The sequence below is a fragment of the Ovis aries genome, chromosome 20 (assembly GCF_016772045.2).
Source record: "Ovis aries strain OAR_USU_Benz2616 breed Rambouillet chromosome 20, ARS-UI_Ramb_v3.0, whole genome shotgun sequence".
NCBI lineage: Eukaryota > Metazoa > Chordata > Mammalia > Artiodactyla > Bovidae > Ovis > Ovis aries.
In genome coordinates, this window is record NC_056073.1 from 39,125,341 (window position 1) to 39,139,382 (window position 14,042).

Sequence of the window (14,042 nt, forward strand, 5' to 3'; positions counted from 1 at the left end):
GCAGAGCACGGGCTCTAGACTGCGTGAGCTTCAGCAGCTGCAGCACATGGGCTCAGCAGTTGTGGGTCCTGGTCTCTAGAACACAGGTTCCTCAAAAGTTCTGGCACATGGACTCAGTGGCGCCTCTGCATGTCTTTCCAGATCAGGGACTGAACCCATGTCTCTTGCATTAGCAGGCAGATTCCTCACCACTAAGCCACCGCGGGAGCCTGGGCATTCAGGATCTTTAATTGCATCATGCGAGTTCTTGGTTGCAGCATGTGGGATCCAGTTTCCTGACCAGGGATCGAATCTGGGCCCCCCGAATTGGGAGCACAGAGTCTTAGCCACTGGACCCCCAGGGAAATCCCCCTGGAATCTTTTAAACAGCATTATCGAAGTAAAATGTGCAAACATAAAATTCACCTGCTTTAAGTGTACAGTTTAATGGTCCTCAGTAAATTCCTGTAACTGTCACTTCAATTCAGTTTTAGAATATTTCCATCATCCCTCAAATATCCCCAATGCCCATTTATAGTCAATTTGTCCTCATCGCCAGGCAGCCTGCACTAATCTGCTTTCCGTCTTCATTGTGTCCAGGCCCTTTTAAAATAGTTTATTAAATGTTTTAAATAGGTAATGAAATTCACTTGGTTTGAACATCCAGAAGTTTGAGAAGTGTTCAGTAAAATGTCTCTCTTGTTTCTGAGCCAGGCTGCCAAGTTTCTATCCCTCTTGGACAGATAACCGTGATTCATCCTTCCAGATTATTTTAAGGCTCATAGCCTTGAAAAAACTAGGATATATTTCAAAATGGGAGCACACAAAGAATAATAAAACAAATATGTGTGTGTGTGTATGTGTATATATGTCTGTTAAAAAGTTTTATCAGAATTTAACTTTTTAGCTTATTTGCCTTATTTTTAGGGCTATAATCTTATACTATAGTTGAAACCCCCTCTATACCATCCACCATCAGGGAGTCCTCCCTTCTTCCCTCCACAGACTTAACTACTCTTCTGAATTTTGTGTTTACAGTTCACAGCAGGTTTGTCTCCTGAGCTGAACTCAAGACTGCATTAGAATATTTCACATGTGCATACGGTCATGCATGTTTTTGATCTTTATATAAAGGGACACATTATATAGTACCTGTTGTTCTGTAATTTGCCTTTATCACTCAAGGCTGCTTTTGAGATATCCCTGTTTTTAAACATGTAAGTGTATTCAATTATTTTAACTACTGTACAGTATTCTATTAGGTGGATTTATTTGTTCATTTACCAGCTGTTGGACATTTAAATTGTTCTGGGTTTTATTGCCATTATGAATAATACTGCAATAAACAGTTTTACACGTCTCATCAACATACATATTGGAGCTTCTTAGGTGCACACGCCCAAGAGTGAAATTGCTCAGTTACAGGCTATGACTGTCTTTGACTTTATTAGATGGTGCCAATTTCTCTGCATGGTGAGTGTAATAGCTTTGCTCTTTTAACACTGATGTATCAGGATTCTCGTAACAACTTTTATACCAGGAGACTTTTTAATATATAGGCAGTCCTCAAATTGCACAGTTCCGGTATGCATGAGTTTCAGCTCACAAGCCCTTTGCAAAGTAAGCACAGTCTAAATTCAAAACTGACGAGTATAAGAGGACATACCCAATTAATCTGCATTTCTTCTTCTATTAGGCAGGTTATGCATATTTTCATGTATTTATCAAACACTTTAGTTTTTCCTCCTCTGAATTGCCTTAATATTCTTTGCCCATTTTTCTTTCGCGTTGTTAGTCTTCTTCTATTTGATTTGTGTTAACTTTATAAAGTCTGGTTATAAATCCTTTTAGGTAATCTGCATTGCAAGTATCTTTCTTCAATCCAGGCCTTGTCTTTTAGCTTTGCATCTGATGTCTTCTGTTGAACATATATATTTTAATGAGGTTAAATTCATTTGTCGTTTTCTTCTATATTTTATTCTCAAAGTTTAAAAGTATTTCTTTTCACAATTAGGACTTCACTTTTCATGTACAGTATGAGGTAGAGATTAGATATTTTTTCTTTGCATGGAGGGTCCTAAAATATATCTCCATGTACCGTGCCAACTATTGACTGTACTGCTCCAGTTAAAACAGGCAGTGGTGAAAAGCCTATAAAGCCAAAGAGAACTGGAAGGCAAGTCTAACAAACATTATCAGGAAACATCAGATAATCAGGGGTGATTAACAATATGAAAAAGGTATAATCAAAGACAGTAGTCACAGCTGGCCAAAGTAAGAAGTCATTTAGCTTTGGGCATATTATAAAATCCCATTTGGCTAAATTAAAATTGCTTAAACAGTACAGATTTTCTTCTGTTTTGCAAATTCAATTCCAATTCTACTTTCCAGGTTGTTTTCCTGATAATCTCATTGACTTTTCAGAAAAACTTTATCCAGAATCGTTTTTTTTTCCTGAGGGAGAAACATCCTCTTTGGCAGGGTACTATTATGCAAAGTAAATACTATTTTGGTTCATTCATTAGTTGATTCATTCCACTCACTCGATCAAACATTTACTGAACACCTACTGTGTGCAGGTATTATGCAAATTTCTGGAGCTGTAAAGGTTAATTAGCTGTTCCTGAAATAGAAGTGGTAAACTTGTAATTGCTGTGCAAAACAGGGTGGATTGTAAGAGGGTGAAAAGGGGGAATTAACACTGTCCAAGAAGTAAGAGAGGGCTTCAGAGAGGAGGTGAAGACAGAGCTGCGTCTAGAGAAAAGATAGTAAGAGTTTTCTAATTGGACATGGAGGGCCCCTTGTAAACAGAAGGGGTGGTCTGGTGGTGGCTGGGCAAGGTTGAAAGGACCACTTACCTGCATTTGAATGTCCTTGGAGTTGATCACTTCCACAATACCAACCACATTGTCAAACACCAGGCCAAACTTCTTACAGTTGTCTAGGAAAACAAAAACAAAACAAAATCCTAAATACAGACAGCATATTTATGCAAAGCAATTTATCATAATGAGTACAGATCCATAGATACAGATCTGCCCTACCAATTATAATGGAATTTATTTTCCCTTTTATCTGCAGAGTAGACTTGCCGCACTTGAAAACGTAAGCCACCTGTCTCAGTTCAGTCTCTGAAATCACAAGGTCATTCCTGTCCTCTTGGTATTCCTAAAATTAAAACACAGGCAAATACTAAATATAAGGACAGACAGATAAATGAAGTCCACTGCAAACTGAAATTACTGTGGAGCATTCACCAATTAGAGCTTCTCAGTATGTTCTTTCTTTAGGAACCTTTTTCTTACAGACTAAACCACAGGACTTCCTTTGTCTCTGTGATGTTGGGAATGGTTACTTGGAAGGCGGGGAGTCCAGGGTCCTTTGTGAACAGTCAGGCGTCAGGCACCTGGGCTAGTGGGTAGGGGCTGGACCAGGGATATGAGAGCTTTTGGTTAAGTCCAGATGCTGAGTCTGGAGTTGATACAGTAGCAATATCTGCAAATAGGGGTTGGGTTAATAGACTAGCAATGGTCCAAGTCCCAGTGTATTCTCAGACCACAACTTTCTGGGGACTTTGTTCCTCCACCTTTAGGGAAGCCCCCTGGATTGGCAGGGTTTCCCTGATGGATCACATGGTAAAGAATCCACTTGCAATATAGAAGACCTGGGTTCAATCCCTGGGTTGGGAAGATCTCCTGGAGAAGGGAATGGCTATCCACTTAAGCATTCTTGCTTGGAGAATTCCTTCCATGGGCTGCAATCCATGGGGCTGCAAAGAGTCCGACACGACTGAGTAACGAACATTTTCACACTGGATTGACAGGGGGTACCAGCTTCCATCCACACACAAAGTGTCCTGTCCTGCTCAGACAACGGTGAAAGCGGTGGGTGACTCAGTAGGTTATATCAGCGCCTTGGTCAGTGGAACGGAATGAAACGTCCTACAGCGGATCCTACAGTGGATGGGACACAGATTAAAAGTCCACTGACAGAGGAGTCAGATTCACAGAGATAGAAAGTAGAAAGGTGGTTGCCAGGGGCTGAAGAGGGGGGAAGTGGAGAGTTACTGTTGACGGTGTACAGAGCTTCAGTTCTAACAGATGAAAAGGGTTCTGTGGATGGACAGTGGTGATGGCCGCACAGCAGCCTGATGGCACTTAATGCCACTGAACTGTACATGTCAAGGTTAAGATGGTAAATTTTGTGTTATGTGTACTTTACCACAGTTTAAAGAATAATTTTGAAGAAGTTGAAGAAAAAAAAATGCATGAGAATAATGAAAACCAAAAAACACTTATGGAAGCATTCAGAAAGGCCCTGGTTTCTATTCTAGCCAGTGACTTGTGTCTCTGTCTTTTCACTTAGAAATCCTTAGTGCTACTGCTAAGTCGCTTCAGTCATGTACAACTCTGTGACCCCATGGACTGTAGCCTGCCAGGCTCCTCTGTCCATGGGATTCTTCAGGCAAGAATACGGGAGTTGCCATGCCTTCCTCCAAGGGATCTTTTCGACTCAGGGATCAAACCTGTGTCTGTTACACTGCCTGCATTGGCAAGCAGGTGCTTTATTACTAGCATCACCTGGGAAGCCTTAGAAATCCTCAAGACCTTGGCAAACAGTTTAGCCATTGCTCCTTTCATTGGAGTACATCAGGAATAAAGTTAAAGGGCTTCACTCACCACTCTCCATTTCTTCCCTTCTAGCTCTAACACAGGAGCATGTTTCTTAGGAGGATGAGACTGGGGAGACTTGGGGCCTGGAGTGTGGCTTTTCGTAGGAGATGGAGATTGTCCTCCATGAGCCCGTAGGTTGGGATTCTTGTATGTCTTCTGGTCATCTGTAACATGCCGGAGTCCTGGGAAGGTAACACAGAGACACATTTCTTTACACCATATGCAAAGGGAAACATCCCCGACTTTTTGGATGAACATGATGTAAATGGCCTAAGAATTTTTGGTAATGCTATTTTAGCATTTGAGTGTTTTCTCAAGGTTAGTATGCAGAGTCTGAGACCTGCAAATGTTTAGAGCTGATATAAGCACTGTTAAGTAGTTTTTAATTGGAGGAACTTCTTTTTGAAGGAGATAAGATGATAGATAAAATTATGCAAAAAGCTACCTCACCAGAAAGAATTCTATGATTTACTTCTGTTGTGGCCAAATCATTCCCTAGATATAGTCTAAAAAGTTAGGGCATTTCAGCAAACATAGGTCAGAACTGATTTAACAGTTATAAGTTCATTCTCTTCCTTTACAGATGAGGGGACAATGCAGCCAGCTGGAGCCAGAAAAACTGTTCAATTTTTTGGTCCTTGGCTCCCAGCCCAGTGCATAAGAACACTTATATCATAATTCCTATTGCTCATACAAAACAAAAATATATTTGCATAAGATTTTTGGCAACATGACTTTATTCAGTTCAGTTCAGTCGCTCAGTCGTGTCCAATTCTTTGCAACCCCACGAACTTCAGCACTCCAGGCCTCCCTGTCCATCACCAACTCCCATAGTTTATCTAAACTCATGTGCATTGAGTCGGTGATGCCATCCAACCATCTTATCCTCTGTCATCCCCTTCTCCTCCTGCCCTCAATCTTTCCCAGCATCAGGGTCTTTTCAAATGAGTCAGCTCTTCGCATCAGGTGCCCAAATACTGGAGTTTCAACTTCAACATCAGTCCTTCCAATGAACACCCAGGACTGATCTCCTTTAGGATGGACTAGCTGAATCTCCTTGCAGTCCAAGGGACTCTCAAGAGTCTTCTCCAACAACACAGTTCAAAAGCATCAATTCTTTGGTACTCAGCTTTCCTTATAGTCCAACTCTCACATCCATACATGACTACTGGAAAAACCATAGCTTTGACCAGACGGACCTTTGTTGACAAAGTAATGTCTCTGCTTTTTAATATGCTGTCTAGGTTGGTCATAACTTTCCTTCCAAAGAGTAAGCGTCTTTTAATTTCATGGCTGCAATCACCATCTGCAGTGATTTTGGAGCCCCCAAAAATAAAGTCTGTCACCATTTCCACTGTTTCCCCATCTATCTGCCATGAAGTGATGGGACTGGATGCCATGATCTTCGTTTTCTGAATGTTGAGCTTTAAGCCAACTTTTTCACTCTCTTCTTGCACTTTCATCAAGAGGCTTTTTAGTTCCTCTTCACTTTCTGCCATAAGGGTGGTGTCATCTGCATATCTGAGGTGATTGATATTTCTCCTGGCAATCTTGATTCCAGCCTGTGCTTCTTCCAGCTCAGCATTTCTTATGATGTACTCTACATAGAAGTTAAATAAGCAGGGTGACAACATACAGCCTTGATGCACTCCTTTTCCTATTTGGAACCAGTCTGTTGCTCCATGTCCAGTTCTAACTGTTGCTTCCTGACCTGCATATAGGTTTCTCAAGAGGCAGGTCAGGTGGTCTGGTATTTCCATCTCTTTTAGAATTTTCCACAGTTTATTGTGATCCACACAGTCAAAGGCTTTGACATAGTCAATAATGACTTTATTAAGTGTATGATTTTAAAAAAGTAACCATTCACTGTGAAGACAAAGGTAGTTCAATGACATAATTCTTTGACAAGCCCATACACTGCTTGAGGACAGAGGTTCTAAATACTTGATCTTGATGCCTTGGTTGGAGCTGGTGTTGGAGTGTCAGGGGCTGAAGTAGTGATACGGTGCTTTGGTCAACTTGAAACTAGAATCCCTTGAGTTCTTTTTGATCCACCTAGAAGCCCACTGAGCCCATCATCTCATAGTTCCCCATATACTGGAGACTGAAATGGAATGATGTATCCATCACTGCGGGCTCCAGGGGATCTGTGTGCCTGGAGCCAGAGGGAGACAGCCTCAAGGCCTGGTTTTCTCACCTTTCGTAATTGCCTCCCCTTGGTTAAGTTGTGCAAATAAAGCCGAGCGTGAAGGAGAGGACGCTTCTTTCATGCCCTCATTCTCAAAAAGCAGAGGTGGCCCTGGAGGAGGTGGGGGAGGCGGGGGTGGAGGAAGGCCAGGCCCAAGGGAGAGGACAGACAATGCTGATGCAGTTGATGCAACCGGACCCTGCGGGAGAGAGAAGATGGAAAGCACATTACTGAAATGATGCCCTTGCTGAGAACTGAGATTCTGCCAGCATCACTGAGAACCTGTTGTCAGTGAGAGATTAGGGTTTGAGATTCACAGAGGGCACCTAGGAATACACCTGTGCATCATGGATCTGTTTCCGAAGACCTAGGACGGAGTCGGGGTTTGTCTTGGGAACACAGAGCATGATGTAGAAACTGCATGTGCAGGAGCTTGCGAGCTCAGTTCAGTTCAGTTGCTCAGTAGTGTCCCACTCTGCGACCCCTTGGACTACAGCATGCCAGGGTTCCCTGTCCATCACCAACTTCTGGAGCTTGCTCAAACTCATGTCCATCCAGTTGGTGATGCCATCCAACCATCTCATCCTCTCCTCCTGCCTTCAGTCTTTCCCAGCATCAGGAAAACAAAGCCACAGGTTCATGTCCAAAGCTTGGGATGTGAATGAAACTGGGCTTTGGCCAATTGATTATCACAAGAAACAAGTGGAGCAACTGATAGGAGGATTCTTTTGGGGACACTGGGAATTGCAACCATCCAATGAGAGAGAGGGAGGTGAAAAAGTTTCAGTGGCTAGCTTTTTGAGCAGCTAAAAAAAGAAATGCTGAAACATTCTCCAGGACTTGTTTTTCAAGCATGCAAGCCTCAAACTGAACCCCAAGCGAGGATCACATGTGACTGGCATGTCTGTCAAACACGCAGGTGATGAGGGCCCGGGACCCTTCTGATGATTTGGTTTGTCTAATGCTAACTGTTCGTAAACCAGAGAAAACTGGATTTTTGCCTGATCAAGGCTCATGCTTTCTCTTTTCTCTGCTATGCAAAGTTCGATCTTTGTTTTCAATATGAAGTTCTAACAAATTCAGATGTCACTAAAAGGTGATTGATAGAAAATAGAGGGATTTGTCTCAATGTTTTGAGAGGACCCCATAGACAAAGTTGTCACAGAGTTTAAAACTAGTAGGACAGAAGCACACATATACTATAGCCTTGTGTTATATACCATTTTATTTTTAAACCTGGAGAAAAGCTGTATGCCTATGATAAAGAATGACAAGTTAGTTCAATGAAAAGATGAGAAACTTTAAAAATTGAGAGTGATGAAAATGTGGTTGAGGCTTATACTAATATGTTTTCAATACCAAATACAATATGTAAAACATCAACATAACTGCTAAATATTAACAAAGACAGCAGATCCTTATTTTCATAATCATGATAGTATTACAAAGTGTCAATATCAGGAACTTTTTACCTGTGGTAGTTTTCAGTTGAAAAATCTATACTCTTTTCAAAGTACTTATATAATCCCTATTAAGTGTAGAATTATCCTGAAAATATGAGATTCTTCTCTTATTGAGAATGAATATCTTTAAAACTGAGTAGGCTGGGAGTTCTCATCTTTTGAAACTGTAATTTGTGATTTTTTTGTTTATCAGGGAGAACAGTCTGACTCCATTGGGATTCTTGGGTCAAGTAGAAAATAACTGCACAGTTCTTGAGACAGACCAATTTTTTTTCAGTATCTTAAACATTCCCTATTTTGTTACTGGGGTGAAATTTGAGAATTTGCTCTCAATCATGAACAGCATAAAATACAAGTTTTGCACATCTAACACTATTCCAGTCCTCGGTTCCAGACACTCAGAGCCACAACGTATTACTTTTACTCATAAGCACATCATAACTCAGTCAGTGAAGGGCCAGGCCCCTCCCCCACATCTGAAACACTGCAGCTTTAAAGATCTCCTGTTTTGTGGAAAGGGGAGACCGGCTTCTAAATCTTAGAACGACTTAGATGGTTCCCTCACTCTCAGAATTCACAGTCTCTCTCCAAGAGCCATTAGAGGATACTGAAACCAATTAAGCCACATATTCAGCTTCTTGGAACTATGATACATTCGGATGGCTGACCTGGGAACACCAAACAAAGGATTTACTGCAACAAATGTTGACTATAAAAGCCAAAAAAATAAAGAGAACTCAGGACCAGTTGAAACTCTGCCTTTGGTTTATCCTTTGTGAGTTCTGGCTGGTTTCTGGCTCCAATAAGGGTGCAGCCCAGGCTCTATAGTTTCCAGGGTGACGTGACAAGCAGCGCTCAGGGGCTTTCCATGTGCAGTGTCCTCAAAGGCAAATCAGGCATTCCCTTAGCAGGCTTGCCCTAGGCTGCGCCATACAGTGAACTGATCTTTGCCTCCTGCTCTTCTCCTGCAGGCATGTGGGACCAGAGCTCTCTGCATTCTCCTGTGCCTGGCATGAGTGGCAGCTGCATCGACTGGAATCACAGCTTGACACTGTTTTCAGGTGTTCCCTTAAGACAGGGAGATGGTCAGGGAAGGAAGGGAGCCAAGAATTCTGGAAAATCTCACACTTGCCAGGCACTGGTTGTTCCCACTCATTTAACAGATACTTAATGCTCAGTGGGCTTCCCTGGTGGCTTAGAGGTTAAAGCATCTGCCTGGAATGCAGGAGACCTGGGTTTGATCCCTGGGTCGGGAAGATCCCCTGGAGAAGGAAATGAAAACCCACTCCAGTACTCTTGCCTGGAGAATCCCATGGAGGGAGGAGCCTGGTAGGCTACAGTCCATGGGTTCGCAAAGAGTTGGACACGACTGAGCGACTTCACTTCACTCACTTTAATGCTCAGTATAGGACAGGCTCAATGCCAAGGGTCCCCAAATTTATCTGAACTTTAGAATCATCTGGGGATCTGTTAGAAATTCCCAAGCAGGAACACTCTGGGGAGGTGGAACATGGGCCTCTGTTCTTTCTGAAGCTCCTTGGTGATTCCAGTGTGCGAACAAGTTTGGGAAGAAACACTCTATGCTTTGTGCTGAGATTAATCTTAGTCATCACAATATTAGTAAGACTGAAATTCCCCCTCTAACAGAAAATAAAGCAGGAAGTCAGAAAGGCTGACCAAATAGTCAATGGCCAGTAAATGGCAGCAATGTAATTCAAGCACATATCTGCTCGATCCTAAAATTTTCTTCAGGGGAAATCCTTTTTGCTATATTCAGGTGTAAAAAAAAAAGTAGTCAATCGATTAAAAAATCAGAGGCATGGGTTACCCATGATATACGTGGGCTTCCCTGACGGCTCAAACGGTAAAGAATCTGCCCGCAATGTGGGAGACCTAGGTTCAATTTCTGGGTCCAGAGGATCCGCTGGAGAAGGGAATGGCTACCCACTCCAGTATTCTTGCCCGGAGAAGTCCATGGGCAAAGAAGCCTAGCAGGCTAAAGCCCATGGGGTCGCAAAAAGTCGGACACGATTGAGCAACTAACACTCCTACTACTAACATGTACATAGTGCTGCTCGTGGGCCTCTGGCTTGAATATCCATGAAGTACTGGGCGGTGGTGTAATAATTTAATTTTTATCTCCACTACTTGCTCCATCCCTCCAGTGCCTCAGCAGCTGACCAGGCTCCTACAGCCAACTCTGGAGCCGGGCCTTATCCCATGGGATAAAGAAGTCTTCAGTATTGGCATTTCAGCAGCAAGTCACCCTCGACAATGGTTTGTTCAGACTTTGTACCCTCGTTCTAGCAGTTAGACTCTTGCTCATCCACTTTTCCTGAGTACCCACTGGTGCCAGTAATGGGGTACTTGCTCTCAAATTTATGATTTTAAATGGCTATATTCAGGGTACAAAAGTTAACTTATGTTGTACGAACATAGCACATAACCTAAAAATGCTGCTTTTGAAAGCTCTATTAAGATTAATTTTGAGAGCAGATGCTTGATTATTTACTTTTGAATCAGGGAAGGGAGGCACAAAGACTTTTAAAAACGTCTGCAAATCCCTTTCTCTAAATTAATTTCAACTGTCTTGGGAACAGCTGCTTCCTCTGACTTTAAATATATGAATGATAACTATGAAATAATGAAACCATTGTATGTGGGCATGTGGAAAGCTTCTAAAGTTTTGGTTATGTATACTCTCTATATAATTATATTACATGTAATATATTTATATACTAAAGTGAATCAGAATATTTTTATTAACAGTTACTTGAAATAATTACTTATTGCTTCAGAATTTAGGTTTTATTCTGAAAGGGAAACTACTTCTAGTTCTTAAATGAAATCTCCACTTTGTTTCGCTGGTGTAATTAAACAACCACTTCTATCCCCCACAACACACACCATTGTCTTAGTTATCCAGTTAATTCGGGATAGTCTAGCTTTGGATTTAAATAATCTACAAACAGGACTCCAATTATCCATTTTGTTGAGTTTGTTGAAAGTAGGACTAATAGGGTGCTTTTATATCGAGGTTTTTATGTCTTTGTGACAAAAATTGAGCAAAACGTGAAACATAGCTATTTAAGCAAAAAAAGAAAATCAGCTTCAAAGAAAAATTTTCCATTGAAGATATTCTACTTAATAATTACCGTTTTGGGGAAATTTTCAACTTTCACTTTTTAAAGTCTAAGATTTTTCAAATTCAACAATAGCAATAGCAAATGATCTGATCTAAATAGAACCTAACTCTTCAACAGATTGAAAGTGAATTCGAATAGACTCATTTGTCCATTCAACATTTGCCAAGAGCAACCTTTAAAGGAATTGGGTGGATGATGAAGAACAGGCATACGTCTTGTTTGTTAATAAAGTCATAATCTAGTGGGAATGCTGAGTACACAAAATAGTAGTTGCAGATGAAGTGTCACGTGTTGTGACTCACAGGAACAGGAGTCCCTGGCAGCCCAAAGTGGGCTGCGGCTGGCTCTTCTCAGGACAGTGGGGTCAAGACAGCCAGAGAATTGCTGGGGTGGCTTAAGCTGGGGCCATAGCATCGAATGCTCTACAGAGCACAGAGGTCCTGTAAGGAGAGACACTGAGGGACAGATGTAGATACAGGTAACAGTAATCTCCAACTTCATGAACAGGCCTGGCGACCCACATCTTGGTCTGCGTTTTCACTGACTTCTTAAAAGCTAGAGACCAAGAAAATCAAAATATTCTGTGACGGTCTCTTGGAACAGGTGGATTCTGGCCCACACAACAGAGCTTTAGTTACGATGTTTCTTCTATAAAACCAGCTTAGTGATAGTAATATTTTGAGCCACCTGCCTTTAAGTATTTGTGGAGATCATAGATAAAGCAAGAAAATGGAACAGCTGACATGCCGTGGCACTGTTTATGGGTTTTCCTGCCCATCTCACACCCTTTCCTTATGGCCACCACCTCAATTCCCCTTTATGCCCACACGGATGACTGTCTTCAGTTTCGTAGTCAGGTTCTCTCTTTCGCTGTCCATCTCAGAGCCAGCTTGGTCCATTAATCACCTGGCTTACAGTTAATGCTCTCCAGGTATATGTGTCCAATTATACACTAAAAAAAGCGTTTAGAAATCATAAAGCCATTTCAGTCCCAAATGCACTTACATTAACCTACGAAGACTACAGGAATTCACAGTATTTTATAATGGAACTTTTTGGCCAATGCTGTCTATTAATTTTTCCAAAGAAAAAGAGTCTCAAATGATCTTGTATAACACGGCACATAAATAGGATAAGCCGCTCACATACCACAATAAGAGGGAGGGATTAAAAGAAAGAATTACAGTTTCATAACTAAAGACTGACTTTCCATATACATAAACTAGCTTTCATAGCAGTAAAAAATACTTCATGAATTCATGATTTAGGGTTGTTTATATTTTAGATGTTAAAACTAGTTTCTTTCTATTTTCTGCAAGATGTACTCTGATTAAGAACTTGGTGAAATTGATACATTTCCAGATTTTTCAATTTCCATAAGTACTTACAAATTCTACATTCATATTTATATCACACTTTTATTGGCAGACAACCATATTCAAGAAAAAAGATTGCACATAAACCAACGGATGATCATCCTCTGCAACATGAGTATAAACCAAAGTGAGTTTGTGATTTTAGTCTCTAATCTCCTATTCTTATCACGTCCTATAATTTTGAGACTTCTGCCAAGGGAAACAAAATTTCTGGGGGCTTTTCCAAGAAAAGAGAATTGTCAAAAAAATATTACAATGAAGAGCTACATAATATTTTAAGCATATATTTGTTAATAATTTTTAAAGTCAATTTAGGGAATATTTTCTATTTCACCTATGGTAACAGAACACTACCTGAATTTCAAGTTTCTGTAAAAATACCAAGGGTACTTATGCTGCTGCTAAGTTGCTTCAGTCGTGTCCGAATCTCTGCGACCCCATAGACGGCAGCCCACCAAGGCTCCCACCATCCCTGGGATTCTCCAGGCAAGAACACTGGAGTGGGTTGCCATTTCCTTCTCCAATGTATGAAAATGAAAAGTGAAAGTGAAGTTGCTCAGTCGTGTCCGACTCTTAGCGACCCTATGGACTGCAGCCCACCAGGCTCCTGCGTCCATGGGATTTTCCAGGCAAGAGTACTGGAGTGGGGTGCCACTGCCTTCTCCAGGGTACTTATAGACCATCAGAATAAAAAGATGTTTCCACAATTATGAAGGAAATATAGGGCACATTTTGATCACTTTTCTTGAGAAGCTAACCTCCCTAACTCAAGACACATACAAGAGGAAAGATACTGAGAACCCAGATCTCATTGTTTCTCCAATGATCTCTGATGGTTTCCTCATCTCCATTCTTCCCACCCTTCTTGGACTCTCTGTATGTTACTTTGATGACTTGGAAAGATGTGAAATATGGCAGCAGATGGAAAAAGAACAAGAAACAAAGTCCCTTCAGAGAAGGAAAAAGAGCTGTAAACTGGAAGAGGGCCTGCGAATACCTTACACAGTCTACAAACCAGTAACTTAGTGTCTTTAGGCTTGTGTGTGCTTAGTAGCTCAGTCCTGCCTAACTCTTTGCAATCTGATACACTGTAGCCAGCCAGGCTCCTCTGTCCCTGGGGATTTTCCAGGCAGGAATACTGGAGTGGGTTGCCATACCCTCTTCCAGGGGATCTTCCCAACCCAGGGATTGAACCCAAGTCTCCTGCATTGCAGGTG

The 14,042-nt window shown here is 41.5% G+C and overlaps 1 protein-coding gene across 1 annotated transcript in view; it reads right to left on the reverse strand.

Moving 5' to 3' along the window:
• The window catches only part of CAP2 (cyclase associated actin cytoskeleton regulatory protein 2), a 147,337-nt gene that overhangs the window by 8,433 nt on the left and 124,862 nt on the right, over positions 1–14,042 (reverse strand). The window contains exons 8-11 of the mRNA XM_012101253.4: positions 6,850–7,039; positions 4,659–4,834; positions 3,024–3,147; positions 2,838–2,920 (exon numbers count right to left, since the gene is read on the reverse strand). Coding sequence (XP_011956643.3) covers positions 2,838–2,920; positions 3,024–3,147; positions 4,659–4,834; positions 6,850–7,039 — 573 coding nt within the window. The remainder of the gene's footprint in view (positions 1–2,837; positions 2,921–3,023; positions 3,148–4,658; positions 4,835–6,849; positions 7,040–14,042) is intronic.